The sequence below is a fragment of the Triplophysa dalaica genome, chromosome 4, assembly GCF_015846415.1.
Source record: "Triplophysa dalaica isolate WHDGS20190420 chromosome 4, ASM1584641v1, whole genome shotgun sequence".
NCBI classification, from domain to species: domain Eukaryota; kingdom Metazoa; phylum Chordata; class Actinopteri; order Cypriniformes; family Nemacheilidae; genus Triplophysa; species Triplophysa dalaica.
Window position 1 is genome coordinate 22,659,490 of NC_079545.1, and position 15,144 is coordinate 22,674,633.

At 36.6% G+C, this 15,144-nt stretch overlaps 2 protein-coding genes across 4 annotated transcripts; both read left to right on the forward strand.

Annotated features, from left to right (window-relative positions):
• The first annotated feature begins 4,400 nt into the window (after positions 1-4,400).
• alkbh6 (alkB homolog 6) lies at positions 4,401-9,175 on the forward strand. Of its 3 annotated transcripts, XM_056747332.1 has the most exons (7): positions 4,401-4,666; positions 4,734-4,802; positions 4,883-4,943; positions 7,167-7,306; positions 7,530-7,681; positions 7,801-7,899; positions 8,130-9,175. In XM_056747332.1, the coding sequence occupies exons 3-7, from the start codon at positions 4,906-4,908 to the stop codon at positions 8,397-8,399; spliced, it is 699 nt and encodes a 232-aa protein (XP_056603310.1). In that variant the 5' UTR covers positions 4,401-4,666; positions 4,734-4,802; positions 4,883-4,905; the 3' UTR covers positions 8,400-9,175. The 3 variants fall into 3 exon arrangements, with proteins under 3 accessions (XP_056603310.1, XP_056603308.1, XP_056603309.1); XM_056747330.1 differs by having other exon boundaries at positions 4,883-7,306; XM_056747331.1 differs by lacking the exon at positions 7,167-7,306.
• A 785-nt stretch (positions 9,176-9,960) lies between these two features.
• capns1a (calpain, small subunit 1 a) lies at positions 9,961-15,109 on the forward strand. The gene is made up of 11 exons (XM_056745875.1): positions 9,961-10,033; positions 10,853-10,925; positions 11,152-11,188; positions 11,681-11,773; positions 11,873-11,930; positions 12,017-12,081; positions 12,449-12,517; positions 12,785-12,863; positions 13,441-13,557; positions 14,469-14,527; positions 14,667-15,109. Exons 2-11 carry the CDS (start codon positions 10,879-10,881, stop codon positions 14,691-14,693), a joined length of 651 nt encoding a protein of 216 aa, XP_056601853.1. The 5' UTR covers positions 9,961-10,033; positions 10,853-10,878; the 3' UTR covers positions 14,694-15,109.
• Positions 15,110-15,144: the final 35 nt, after the last annotated feature.

Genomic DNA, 15,144 nt, shown 5'->3' on the forward strand with positions numbered 1-15,144 from the left:
GGAGCCAGTAAAGTCAGTCATGAACCTCTCTTTTCCCACATAGGTTTGTATTGCTAGTGGGAATATTCCATATCCATTGATTTTATATCAGGCTTATGATATATTCTAACCCCTAACCCTTCCCCAACAACTAAACCTAACAATTACACAAACATGTGCAAGACATGATTTAAAAAACACTATTTGACTGAATTATTTTTATGTAGTGAAATGTACTCACAAGTCGGTTGTAATGTTAAAACACTTATTACTGGTAACATTTGTCTCTAAAACATATAGCTAAACCTGTACACACACACAGTGAGAGAGAGAGAGAGAGCGAGAGAGAGAGCGAGAGAGAGAGGTTGTGTGGTGATGCTGAGTGAAAGTGGTATGGTCCTGCAGTACTGCAGTTTGACGACATGGTAAAAGTGTCATTATGATGAATGACAAGATCCGTATGAATCATAATGTCTTCCAATGATGCTGTTAGGTCGCTTAAATCCAAGAAGCTCATATTTTAGATGAATCAAAATTGATGATTTAAACAAATTAGGTCTCCAAAACCTATTAAGACTGAAATATGAAAGTAACAGTAACAGGAGATTTTTGTTGTATGTTTGTCATGTACCTCCAAGTATTTTTTATAAATGCCTTGTATTGCTGTGCTAAAGTAGACTACCTGGTTGCCTTGGATACCTCTTGGAGCCATACTTCAATAATCCTTGCCTTCTGTAACAAAACCTCCTCCAGCATACGCATATAAACGTAATGAAATATTAAGCATTTTTATGAGCTATTAAGCAATGTTTTATAATTTATTTTTATTTTAATCTCTGTTTGTGGGTCATCTTCACAATTGAACAACACCAAGAGCTTATAATGGACCTTGTTTTGTTGCACAAAAGACAAAATGAGAAGCTGGGGTCTTCGCATTTCAAATAATTTGTAGAATTTTTACATTGGTATAACTATTGTCATTGTTTGGATTTCCTTAAGCATTTTTGAGCCTTAATATAATAACGTGGAGATATACATATGGTACAACACAGCGTTAGGTGATCACTTTGTCTTGAATGCCTCTGCAGTTGCCATGGCAGTGAGACCGCTGTAATTTGCAGTAGTGTATACATGTTCATACGTGCTATGTTTACTTGATTATGCCTGGAAGCAACGAATCAAAAGAACGTTTCCCAGAATGCAATTCTAGGCTTCGGCGCCTAGATTATAAAGAGTACTGTGTCAGTACTTCACAGGCAGAAGTAACATATTTACAGAGACTGAGGCACTCTTATTGACTGTTTTTATTTAGTACAGTGAAATGTAGCTATAGCTAAACACACAGCCTAATAGCATTAAAAATACAATAACATTCATCGATATAGCACTTGTGACAGCTAATACAATTTGTGGATGTTGTTTCAAAACCAACCACATAGTAATTTCTTATTTTTTCTTCTATATTCATTCTATCAATAATTTTTTTTATGAAAAAACTAACACGCCAGTTCACACAGTGGGACAAGATGCATTCATTTAATATTGTTAAATGACTTAAATTAATCTAATGAACCAAAGGAACTCTGTGGGTCATAAAATCAATTGTTTTCTGTTGGTGTTCAGTAGTAACATACTTGATTATAACACACCCATGGGCTCGTTTTCACTTACGCAGAGCTCATGGCAACCTATTACGTTCAATATAAGATTAGAATAAATGAACAAGGGGTGATTTTACAATGAGGAAATTTAACAGATGCTCTCAGTGTCGTCTAGTCCTTTAGACCAGAGGAATTTTAGGATTCAAATCTTAGGACTTGATAATGCTATTTTTGTAGATATTTTTTCAACCCTTAAAAAACTCACAGATGAGATCTCTTTTATATCCTAATTATTCATCCAAGACATTACTGTGATTAAATGTAGAGCACATGGAAACTTTTGCTTGAGTCTCTTGCCAGAAATTTCACAAATGTCTCTATTAGGGTTTCTCAACAATGACTGAGCTCAGATTTTTCAAGTGTCCAAAAATTATATTACTGAAGATCTCAACATGAACTCTCATAATTAATCTCCTCTCAAATGTACTGAAATCCAGATTTGTCTCTGTTTTAATTTCTACTAAGCAATTTTAGGAAATAAAAAAAAACAAGGGTGAAGTTGATATTAAGTAAAACATAACAGAGATCTCTATCAAATCGTATAGGTTTATAAAGGGAAACCTCTGAGAAATAACATTTTCCTCTGGAAACCTCCTTGTTAGTCCTGTAACAAAATTTCTATCAACCGTTTTTATCATCACACAATGTCTTCACATGTCCCAAATACAAGTACATATTTCTCTGCACACAACACCTCATTAAAAGCATGTCCTACTCACAAAATAATTCAGGCATCTGGTATCTGTGACAGAAAGAGGCTTAATAGAGAGTGTAAGATGTAAAATTTTTAACTTATTGATATTTCAACACCTGTTGTTTGTGGGTGCAGTCGTGTTCATTATTTAAATAAAAAACTTGGATTCTTTACATTCAGTTTGTATGATAAGATACTAAAGATCTATTGTCAAAAGTATTAAATTTTGTTTGTTTTCTCCTGTACACGCTTTTCAGAATCAGGAAATAGCAACAAATAATCATGGCATATTTTGATTTCAGAACCATCTGGTACTCTCTGGTCTTTTTGCTCACTCGCTCACTTGCTCCCCTCCCTCCCTTCACACACGCGCACTGTCTCGCTTCTCTTCTGCGCTCTCACACTAACCCTTTAATCGAAAGTGCTGTATGCATTGTGGAAGCTTGTAAATTTACTACTCTACCACATTTTATATGCTTACACAGACTCAAATACAGCGGGCTCTACAATGGATTATCGCCAGCAGACATGATTACTGACAGTTGTAAGTTAAATTATTTCTCACAGACCCCAGACTTTACTGAACACATGCTATTTCAGATCATGCACAATACATATTAAAATCCCAAGGCCTCCTAGATGTCTTTGAAAATATTATTATACGCCATGCAATTTATGAATTGCATTTAAAGTACACTTCATAGACTACACTAATGACATTATACAGAATCAATACTGTATATTAAATTGAAAACCCTTACAGAATGATTGAATGAGGCATTTATATAGCACTTTATTGTGTATTGCTGTACATCTAAAGCACTTTACAATCCTATGAGGGGGGTCTCTCCCCACCCACCACCCACCTTACAGCAATCAGTAGGCCTATAATGTTTTGTCATATGGCTTAATTTCATCTGACATTTTAGAAGGAATTGCAATACATTTTAAATAAACGTGATGCTGTGTCACCTTCATCAACATTCAAGGTCATTGGAATTACACAAAATTGTTCGCGTTCAGCATTATGGCCATGCTGAAGTAATGTGTGAGATTGCTGTAGCTTTGCTCGCAGCTTAGAGGTGTCTGTTTTTCAAAGATAGTTGTGGAGGGGAGGATCTCATCCTTAAATCATGTTGTCAAGGCGACAAGTTTGTGTGGAGCATGGCTTTGAGCAGTGTGTGTCAGAACACAGGCGTATTCCTGTCACGATTTCATCACTAGTTCTGCGTAACCTTGGCAACCCAAACTCCCTTCAAAAACGCACCCGTACAACCAGGTAAATACATGGTACAATATTTACTCATGTTGCTCTAGCAAGGGATTCAGGCTGAAAACACTCTTCGGGGCTGTTATGAGATCAACATATCTGAAAATGTGGTTATATCAGTTAAAACTAATGCAGGCTTATGGAGTACATGTGTCACGGTTATTGGCCTCACTCAGTTTACCCACATCTACATGAAACAGACAAAGATAAAACACTGCAGTGGCCAGTATCGACATCTGCATGCTCTTTCTCCTCTCTGCTTCCAGCGGTCAAAAGTAATAAAGGCATATGCAGTCCTGCAATGTGCTCCTGGAGTTGATTTTGTTAGCATTATCAAACCTGATCAATAACTATTAATGAAGAAAACCATGGCTGATTCAAGATGTGGCTCTTGCTCTGCCGTTGCCATGGAAACCGAAGCTGCAGCGCTGCAGGATCAAATTGGGAGTTCGAAAAAAGATGGGAGATGGGAGAAAAAGAGAGAGAGAGAGAGAGAGAGAGAGAGTATTTTAGCTGGAGAAACACGGAGGGGAAGAAAAGTGGTCCCTACAGTTTGGCATGTGAAAACGCATTAGGTTTCCAGATGTTTTACACATAGCCCAAATCATATTTTCTATATGGTTTCATCTACTTCCTGTACTAAAACATTATGCCCTTTTCGTGTGGATTTATGTTGAATGCGCAGATTCCCAGCTGTTAATTTCAATGCAATAGCGCCCCCTTTAGTTGCCATACCGCTCCAAACCTATAGACGGCGACGTTGAGTTGTACATCTAATGTTAGCGTGAACGAGGAATGTTATGTGGATGCTACATATCAATAGATATTTGTGCTCATTCTTCAACTTTTTAACTATATGTTAGCATTACTGTGAACAATACTGAAGTCATTTCTTTGTTGGACTTACGCTTGCCATACGCTTCTCAGCTGTATATTAAAAAAACTTAACCAGAAAAACTAAAGCATGACAAGTCAGGTGTTCTTATTAACGTTCGCATAATGACAGCGATGGCAAATCCTTGTCATATCGCTGCTGACCTGGAAAAATACATCGTGAAAGAGGTAAACACCGTAAATTGTAATTTGGTCTGAATATATTACAAACATTGACCTCGTGTTTTGTACTTAGGCTCCTCCGACTGTGTATTACATTCCAAACTTCATTAAGGAGGCTGAGGAGGAGTGTCTGCTGAAGCAGGTAGGACGTAGCATCGTAACATACGTAACGTTAACTGATGTAACAGACAGAATTTTACATATTTGTGTTTCATTTAAAAGGTATACTCATCTCCTAAACCCAAATGGACGCAGTTATCAGGGCGGAGGCTACAGAACTGGGGTTTGTTACAAACTTTACTTTATAAATCAATACACAGCGCTAATTTAAAGTCCCAGTGTAATAAAAATGACAACTCATATTTTTTCATGAAATATTGTAGGGTTTATAGTAAATAGCCTAGCAATGTGGTTCATTTTCTTTTTTAAATTCATGTACCCTTATAATCTGAAAATCTGAAAATGCACTACCGCCCTGAAATGACTATTAGTAATGTTACGTTCGTGAACGAATCGTTCTTTTTGAACGAATCTTTTAGGCGAATGAATCGTTCTCGTTCACGAAATGCATTGACTCATATTTCTCGTTCACTGAAATCTCTCTGAGCGTCTTCTTAAAGAGTGTCTAAAGCACAAGCCAATGAATTCGATTGTGAGCTTTGACAGAGGTTGACTGTACTGAACGAATACGCCCTTGAGTCTGAACACGAACAAAGGTACCTGCTGATTCTTGTTCGTGAACGACATGAACGATCAGCCATCATGTTCGTACAGGAACGAAAGGACCTGCTACTTCTCATTCATGAACTACATGAAAGAGCAGGTCTCTCGTTCAACAAGTACTGAAAGGGACACAATGTACACTTATGAAAATTAAACATGGTTTTAATATAGTAAAGGTAGTAACCATCTTTTTTGTGTACTTCGTCTTCTTACCATGCCAATACAAAGGTTGTACTGTAAATAATATCTTGCTTAAACGATAGTCACATTTTAAAAACCTTAATGTACTATTTTACAAACATGATGATTTAACTGTGGTTTGTAGTAAAAATGTATTTTTCCTAATGAAAATATAGCATTGTTTGTTATAAGCAGGTATTTATATAATCATATTTACAATAATTCAAGTGTATGAAACATTCATGAGACTTAAACATGCTAACACATGCAAATAGTTCGTTGTTGCTAATACTGCTGTTGTTTACGTGTTGCTTTTATTAAATATGAGAAATAATTCACGTCCGGCACTTTTAATCTGCACCCAATTCTGGGATCCCTGTTCTGCTGTGAAAGACTGACTGAGCATGAGTCAATAGTCCCTGAATGTGTGATGTTTAAACACTATCTTTGGTCTGAGCTACTGAACGAATACGCCTGTTCACTGAACTAGTCAGTCATCTAACATAGGAATCAGACATCTCCTTCGTGAACGAGGAGCTGCTTACCGAATGAATTAGAGAAAGCATGTGGAGTCACTCTCGTTCGCAACAACAACAGAATATGATATATTGTAGCATAATACATTACGATTATACAAACAAGTTATTAGAATTACTTGTACTCCATATAAGATACAAAGTTTCGCCACCTCCTGACTTATGTATGTAATATATTACGAAATGGTCACTGAATGCTTTCCTGTAGCTCAGTGGTAAGAGTATTGCGTTAACAACGTATGGTTGTGGGTTCGATCCCAGGGGATTGCAAATACCTATTTAAAAATGTATAGGATGAAGCAATGTAAGTCGCTTTGGATAAAAGCGTCTGCCAAATGCCTAAATGTAAATGTAAATGTGAACGAATCAGTGAACGAGTCTGAACATTTTGAAATCATTTTGGTGAACAAACTGAAAAAGAACGAATCACTCAAATGAATCAAAATTCCCATCACCAATGACTGTCCATCTGAAATGACATAAATTAGACGGCTTGGCCAGAGCATCCGTTAACTCCTCCCTTTCAAATGTCAAGGCCTGTATAACTTAATGGGGTGCAGCCAAATCCGACAGGCGGATAACATCAAAGTACTGCGAGTGCGATTTGAGAGCAAACTTTTTATTGTGATGTGATCGGCCTGTCGGATCTTGTGGCGCCACATCAAGTCAAACAAGCCTTCAGTCTGCTGCCAGTTTCATTTTAAAACCAATGCACCAGCTGTTTTTTTACACATCCAATCAATTTGCAGTGAAAACACAAGCCAAGGCCACTAATTTTCTCCTTTGAAATTCCTTTTCACTTGGAAATGTTTCAGAATACGTAAGTAAAAACGATTGCAACTTCCGGTTCACAAGGAATTAAAACTCACTATCATTAAATTTATTCCATTCCATTCCATTTTCTACCGCTTATCCGAACTACCTCGGGTCACGGGAGCCTGTGCCTATGTCAGGAGTCATCGGGCATCAAGGCAGGATACACCCTGGATGGAGTGCCAACCCATCGCAGGGCACACACACTCACTCATTCACTCACGCACTCACACCCTACGGACAATTTTTTCCAGAGATGCCAATCAACCTACCATGCATGTCTTTGGACCAGGGGAGGAAACCGGAGTACCCGGAGGAAACCCCCGAGGCACGGGGAGAACATGCAAACTCCACACACACAAGTCGGAAGCGGGATCATTAAATTTATATTACAGTAAATTATAATAATATCATTTTTACAGTCTTTATTCCTGATTTGTGTTATCAAAAATGTGTGTCGTTGAAGATTAATATTTTTCCAGAAAGAAATGTCCTTTATAAATATATATTTGTAAATTATTGTAACTTGATCATTGATTAGCATCACATCATCTCACTTCTACAAGTATTCAGAGGACATTGCTGAGCTGGATGTGTTAATATTGTCCTTCTTTCAGGTGGATTGCCGCATCCCAAAGGAATGGTTGCTGAGAAACTCCCTGATTGGCTGCTGAAGTACACTGAGAAAATATCTCTGCTTGGAGCATTTGCAGGAAAAACAGCAAATCATGTTCTTGTAAATGAATACAAGCCAGGGGAGGGAATCATGGTAAGATATTGGACAATTCTTGTTAACTTAAGTTATCGTATGATTTAAGTTATGTTATTACTTTTTTGTTACCACTTACCATCCACCTTTTGACATGTAATATTCTTTCTGTCTCTAAGCCGCATGAAGATGGACCACTGTATCACCCCACAGTGACCACTATCACTCTGGCCTCGCATACACTTCTGGATTTCTACAGGCCTGTTTATCAGAATCAGGTACCAAGAGAAAAAACTTATCCTATTGTTGATTCACAAAGGCCCTTCACAGTTTACCCAGAAATTTAAATTCTGTCACCATTTACTCACCCTCTTGTCATTTCAAACCTGTATGACTTTCTATTTTCCACAGAAGAACAAAAAATCACAGATCTTAAATCAAAGTGTCCAAGGGTCTGTTTGACCATCAAGTAGAAATGCATAATTTCTTTCTCTCCCTCTCCATCTAGACTGAAATTCCGCAAACAGAAGAGAGCCGTTACATGTTGACTCTGCTGGCACAGCGACAAAGTCTACTGATTCTTCAGGATGACATGTATAAAAGCTACCTACACGGTATCAAAGGAGTTTATGAGGATATTTTGTCAGAACACGTGGTAAATCTCTCTTCAGCAGGGGCTCAGGTGGGAGACACACTGTCCCGTAGCACCAGAGTCTCGCTTACCATCCGTCATGTTCCCAAAGTAATTCGGGCCAATCTGTTTCTTGGAAAGAAGTGACAAACACTTAAGGACTTGCTTGAACTTTGAACCAGATAAACCGGTTACACCTTTCATACCACCCTAAGTAAAGTGTTTAAAATGCAACACACAAATGTGACAACAATATTCTGTAAGGCAAAGGATATCTTCGGTATTCATTACTGGGTAGCATTTATGCTTATTGTTTGACATTGTAATAATAATAATGTGCCCTGTTGAAGTTTCAAAAGTTGCCATAAAATACATGACGCAATACATTCTGTACTTCCATGAAATATTGATGGTGCTATAGTGTTTAAAATGTCTGTATTATAGTTAAGAAACTAAGAAACTTCAGAATACTCCCTGAACTAAAATGTCTTAAGGCTTGTCTTATCTTATTCAAACAAGGTCTTAAGAACAGTAATGCAAATGACTGCTTTTGCAACTAAGTAAATATAATGTGTATGTATGTTTGACTTTTTTTTTTTGACACAACCAAGATCAAGTTGCTTTTTATAATACTTATTGTTCCAAATCCGCTTGCATAATTGTCTACTGTCTGAAGGCTCTAGTAAAGCCAGTTAAAAAGAAAACTGCTTTTTAGGCTCAGACAGGCAAACTAGTCGGCCAAGTATCCCCTCCTAAAAATCCTGGAAATATGGTCAGGTATTTCTCTACTATGTTTCTCTACACAAGCAGTGGTGTAAAGTATTGGAGTAAATTTACTTAGTTACTGTACTTAAGGATATTTTTGGCTACTTTGTAGTTGTACTGAGTATTAAAGATACTGGCAACTTTTACTCTCTACTTAACTACACTTTTGAACAAGTATATGTACTCTTTACTCCACTACATTTGTAATGACTAATGCAATTACACATTACATTTTGCATGGCACCTATCTGTTTTTGATACAGAATAATTAATATTGCCATTTACAGGGCATTGAATGTACTATAGTCTTGTGGATTTTGCCCTATCTTACTAAAACTTGTCAGCATGGCTTCTTTATGTGAATAAGAGTCCAGTATCGGGTAGATGTCAATCGCTGGCGGTTTATGTGAAAAGAGGATATGACTGCAGCTGGACATGAGGCCCACACCAGCGTGTCCAGTGCAAAAAGGCTTTGACTTGTTAATTTTACTTAACATAATTTTATTTATCCGTTCTATTGAAGAGACCTTTGTGAAGGAGTTTGGTTTACTTATGAGCACTTGAGCTTAAATGAGACTTGGGTGTTTGTAATGCACGTAGTTTATGGTGTCGACCATGATTTGTTGCAATTTTGGGGTGTTAAGTTTTATTATGATTTAAGAAAAATAAATGCGATTGCATCTCCTAACAAATCAACTGTTTCTAGTTTTGTATTTTTATAAAATACTCAAGTACTGTTGAATTCAGATACTCTTAAGACTTTTACTAAAGTCGTTTTGCAATTGGTGACTAGTTACTTGTAATGGAGTAATTTTCACTGCAAGGTATCTGTACTTTTACTTGTATGGTTTTCAGGCACTCTTTACTCCTCTGGCAAATTGTGAACGCTCGTTTGTGTGCTTAAATGTTTCCTTACGCCGATTGCGTAACTTTCGTTCGGAATGCGTCGTAGCTTGTCAGTTGCGCACTGTACTGGCGAGTGTAAGGTTAGACACATTAGCTCCAGCTCTTGACTGGTGAGTTGAATTATTCTAATTTAGATTCATAAATGGTTGGTTTATAAATATGTTTACATGTACAATAGCACAAATAGAGTTTTTAATTAATGTTACGTTCCGTTTTTATCGGGTTTATGCGGTGTCACGTCAGGTTGCTTATTTAGCGTGTTAGCATGTTTGTCTTGCGCAACTATTTACCGAAGCATCTAAATATGTTCGTTTTTTATTTATGCACAATTAACATAGTTCGTCGACGAGTGTTTCTTAAAGAAAACTACGAGGGAAACTCTTTGCTAAATAGATTTTGTCATTGCTTTGCAATATATTATCATTATTCCGCATTTAAAACGCTTTCCCCAGAAGTGTTTACCAACTAACGTTAACTACCAATATGTGACAAACACTTGAACTAAAGAGCACACGAGGCCAGTTTATACAGCGATTATTTCGACCATTGAATAGGTTTTATAAATGTGGGTTGGTGACATAGTTGCAGTGGGTGTGTCAGTATTCTGTCAACACCGAGATGATGGGCATTCACAAACCGTTTTATGCTAATATTTAAGTAAACCTTAACGTTTATTGTTATGTTATCGTTATTATTCCTAATCAGGGATTTACCTTAACAGTGTTTGCTGAAGATAAAGAAAATTTCATTTGAAAAAACTGTTCTTTGTTTAAGGAGTAATTAATTATGGTTCTTATTATGAGTTATTAAAAATGTAGCAATTAGTTTTTGTTTATTTATTGAGTCTGGGCAAGTGTGCCTCGGTCTGTTCTTGTAAATTCCGATATTTTGTATTAAAGACAGTTCATTTTATTCTCTCAACTTCTTAGACTGAGTATACCAACTGTGCCACAAGATGAATCTAGCCAAAAAACTCATTGGAGGCATTCTTGATGTGGTCAGGTGAGAGAATGTTTCATAGACTTGCTCTCTTTCATCTGTAGGTACAATAAGCATCCTGTAGAGTGCTCACTTTGTCAGTGTTTAAGACTTAATGTGGTGGTGTTTGAATTTGTATATTCATTATATGGAAATATTGACCCCGAAGGACATTTATAGAGCTGTGAGTTCTGAATCTGACTGATGCTGGAATGATTTGAAGCATAATTAAGTCTTCTTGATTTCGCAGCAACATTGACCCTGCTCAGTTTGTGCCATCAGATCCTGTAAGTAACAGGAACTTTCATTGTGATGTCCTACGCAGGTGTTTTTGATGCTCTGTTTCAGGAAATATCTCTGTAGTCTTGTTCCGCCAATATTTTTGCTTTGCATACACTCATACTGGGCCCAAGCTATGTTGAACCATCATGATTGCACAATATATGTGCATTACTATAGTATATTGTATCTACATTGAACAATGTAGTACAATATAGCATTTAGGAATTATTGGTTCAAATGTATTTCTACTTTATCTAAGACATTCCTAACCTTTTACGTTGTATAAATTGTATGAGACATTATGAATTTACTACAAACAATAGTATATTTGAAAAGTTGACATTAACCTAGATTAATGAGTGCTGTAGAAACTTGTTCATGGTTCACTCATGATATCTGTTTAAGTTTTATTGTTAAGGGTTAAAAGTTGTGTTCTTAAATATTTAGAAAAGATTGTTTGCAATAGAGATGCTGATATTATTGACATCTCTCCCCAGCCTCCACCGCGCAGACCACTGGCTTATGCTGAGGCCAATGAGAGTGATGAAGAGCAACAGTTCCGCAAAGTATTCAAGCAGCTGGCTGGCGATGTTAGTCTCATACAAACACACAAACAGACATTCATAAATAAGCACATATAATAAAGATAAATAAATAACAAATGTAAATAACATTTCTGTTGGTTGCAGGACTTAGAAGTTAGTCCCAATGAGCTGATGAATATCCTCAACAGAATCATCAAAAAACGTGAGTGCTGTGTCTATGTGTGTAACGTGATGTGTGCAGTCTTTGCTTCTTGATGCTCACTCTCTCCGTTTTGTATGTTCACGCAGAAGGAAATCTGAAAACAGATGGCTTTAGCATTGAGTCGTGCAGAAGTATGGTGGCTGTCATGGATGTATCCAGCTTGTTAACATTTATCTGAACACTTACACTTCACACATTTTAACGAATACAGCAATAAACATGGCCAAATGTACTGATCTTTTGGGAGAGACATCTGCTGATAGGGTTTTAAAATCTGTTACATATAGCGAGTTTCACTCTAATTGGTAGCGGAAAGCATTTTCAAATGTTTCAATTGATTTTAAAAGATTTTAAAATCTTGCCCAGTTGTGTGAAAACCTGCTGATCTCTTCAGGCACATATTCTTGGTCACTAAACATGTGTCCCAAAAACATGGCCATTCTTTCTGTCATTGTCTTTGATGTGTGAGTGCTTTGAGACTGATGCTGATGATGTTTGACCTTGACCTCATGCTGCAGAGTGACAGCACAGGTAAACTGGGCTTTCATGAATTTAAACACCTTTGGAACAACATCAAGAAATGGCAAGTGAGTAAAATTTTAAAATACTTAATCGCTAACAGCTGGAGGATTTATCTTTGTGTGGTTTTAAAGCTAGGTTTAGTATTAATGAGCTATTAAGGTTATCTGCATCTCAAAATTATTGTTATGAATTTATTCATAATAATATTGTTTATTACCAAAACTAAATGAAAACTCTAAATTATTGAATAGAAACCAAACATTGACATAAGTGGTTAAAAAAACTCTTTAACTGTGCGACCCATTTAAATGAATCTACTGACTGTTTTACAGGGAGTGTATAAGACTTACGACAGGGATGGTTCAGGGACTATCGGGGCAGATGAGCTTCCAGGTGCCTTCCAAGCTGCAGGTGAGAACTCACGTCAAATGACATGATGAATTCACTTCATTGTACTATAGGTCTCCATGACATTGTTTTAGGGCATCTTTATTCTCATCATCCCCATCTGAGAGGGTTTGGTTAATAAATCACCATTAACATATATATAGGGGCCCCAAGACAGTATTTAAGATTTATTTTTACTGCCTGAAATTATTTATGGACTTTTGGCAGTGTTAAGAGTAACGCTAGTTTTTTCTTTCTGCTGCTATTTAACATGCACAAGCAAACATTCTAGATTGCAAAACTATACCCTGCAGACTGTGGACCTGTACATACACACTATGCTGTCTTTGTGATACCCAATCTGACCTCCAGAGGACAGTGCATACACAGATGATGGTTTCAAAAATAAGGATGTATGTGGACATTCTTTTCTGAAATTTAACGACAAATAGAAAAGCATTTCTTTTGTTCTTTACTTATTTTGGGTCTGTACATAGTCTAACATATAATAGCCTTGTTTCCCTGGTGGTCATACACACACATTGTGGAGATTTCTTTTTCCCATTTACGTAATCATTTTATATTGTTAAATCTCCTACAGGTTTCCCTCTGAATGATCACCTCTTTCAGATGCTTATTCGCAGATACAGCGATGAGAATGGAAACATGGATTTTGACAATTACATCGGTTGCCTTGTGAGACTTGATGCCATGTGCCGTAAGTTTATTCAAGAAGGTTTTTGTTCATAATAAAGAAAAACAAAAACAGTTGAGGATTCTAATTAAAGCTCTGAGAGCAGAAATATTCACTTTTTGTGACCCTTATCATTGGTCGCTTAATGTCTTGCAGAGGGAAATCGAAGACCCCATGAAATCAAAATCTAAGTGTTATGGTTATTAACTGTCAGTTTTTATAAGTGAACTGACTAAGTTGCATGTTACCATTAATAAGGGGAACTCTGCCGAAAAATGACAACTCTGCCATGAATTATTCACCCTTAAGTTGTTTGACAATCCATCCATCTTCGCAACTCAAATTAAGATGGTTTTGATGAGGTTCGGGAGCTTTCTGATCCCCGCCCATAGACAACAATGTAAGAATGTAAGCTATATTCTGCACTTTGCAAGTCAGTTGCGTTGCTGTAAATGGGCGAAAGTCAGAAAGCTTCCAAATACAATTTTGGTTTTGTATTGGAAAGATACCTTCAGATTGATTAAACCAGTTTGATGGTGACTGAGCTCATGTTGGGAAAAAACGATACAAATCACATCAAAAGTACAAGGTACAAATTGGATTAAATTGACACGCATTGTGTTAGTTTGGCATCCATGCATTTGACGTCATTTGCCCTTGTCTTGAAAACTACTTATACTTCTGGTAGTATAAAACCGATATAGTGATAGTTTACCAAAAAATGAAACAGAATGCAGAACACAAAATAAATTGCACATTAAATAAATTGTGACATATACACATATCAATCAATTTTCGATTCAGCAACCTATCACTAAGCTTGTACTTGTAGTTGTGGGTTGTCATGTTAATGTATTTATCCAAATGACAATTGTATAAAAAGCATTACAGCTACATTTTAGGATACTCATTCAAGTCATCTGTATCCTTCCCAGGTTCCTTCAAGACTCTTGACAAGGACAACGATGGCACAATCAAGGTCAACATTCAAGAGGTAAGGAATTGATAAATTATTGTAGGATTGCTCAAAACATAATACATTTTTTTATAGAAATTGTTTGTCTATATGAATCTTTTTTTTACTGACGATCAAAGTTGTATACATTAACACAAGGAAATGTTTCTCTTTACAGTGGCTGCAGCTGACCATGTACTCCTGAGTAGTGTGAATGCCTGCAGTGCTGTTGATGACTATCATCCCAGAGCTTTCATGCTGTTACTTTCATGCGTCCATAGCTTCATATCTTGCTTCACATTATTGCCCTGTTGCTAAAGAAAGACTGGCATGAATTTGGTCTACCACTGGGACTATGGGGTTACATCACTTATCTTTTAGCCTTTTTTTACTTTTTTTAGAACTTGGCTGTGACATTTTCTAGTATATTATGAGTCACAAATATGCAAAACGGTGTTATGTATGTGTGCAAACCATGCTTTTTCTCAGTTGGTGCCATATCTGCATGAAGCAAATGAGGGATGTAAAATATGCAAAATCATTGCCATGAAAAGCAAGCTCAGTATGAAAACCTGGTGTCAAACAAAATTTTATATTGAATTAAAATAATTATATGAGAAAGTGACAATTTTTTTTCTTTATTTCTTTGCTTTTAC

Coding starts and splice junctions, on each gene's coding strand:
- alkbh6 (XM_056747330.1), top strand. CDS start 7,087: ATGGAGTGCCAACCCATCGCAGGGCACACACACTCACTCATTCACTCA. Junction 7,682..7,800: donor AGCCAGGGGAGGGAATCATG/GTAAGATATTGG, acceptor TCTGTCTCTAAG/CCGCATGAAGATGGACCACT. Junction 7,900..8,129: donor GGCCTGTTTATCAGAATCAG/GTACCAAGAGAA, acceptor CTCTCCATCTAG/ACTGAAATTCCGCAAACAGA.
- capns1a (XM_056745875.1), top strand. CDS start 10,879: ATGAATCTAGCCAAAAAACTCATTGGAGGCATTCTTGATGTGGTCAG. Junction 11,189..11,680: donor AGTTTGTGCCATCAGATCCT/GTAAGTAACAGG, acceptor ATCTCTCCCCAG/CCTCCACCGCGCAGACCACT. Junction 11,931..12,016: donor CAACAGAATCATCAAAAAAC/GTGAGTGCTGTG, acceptor ATGTTCACGCAG/AAGGAAATCTGAAAACAGAT.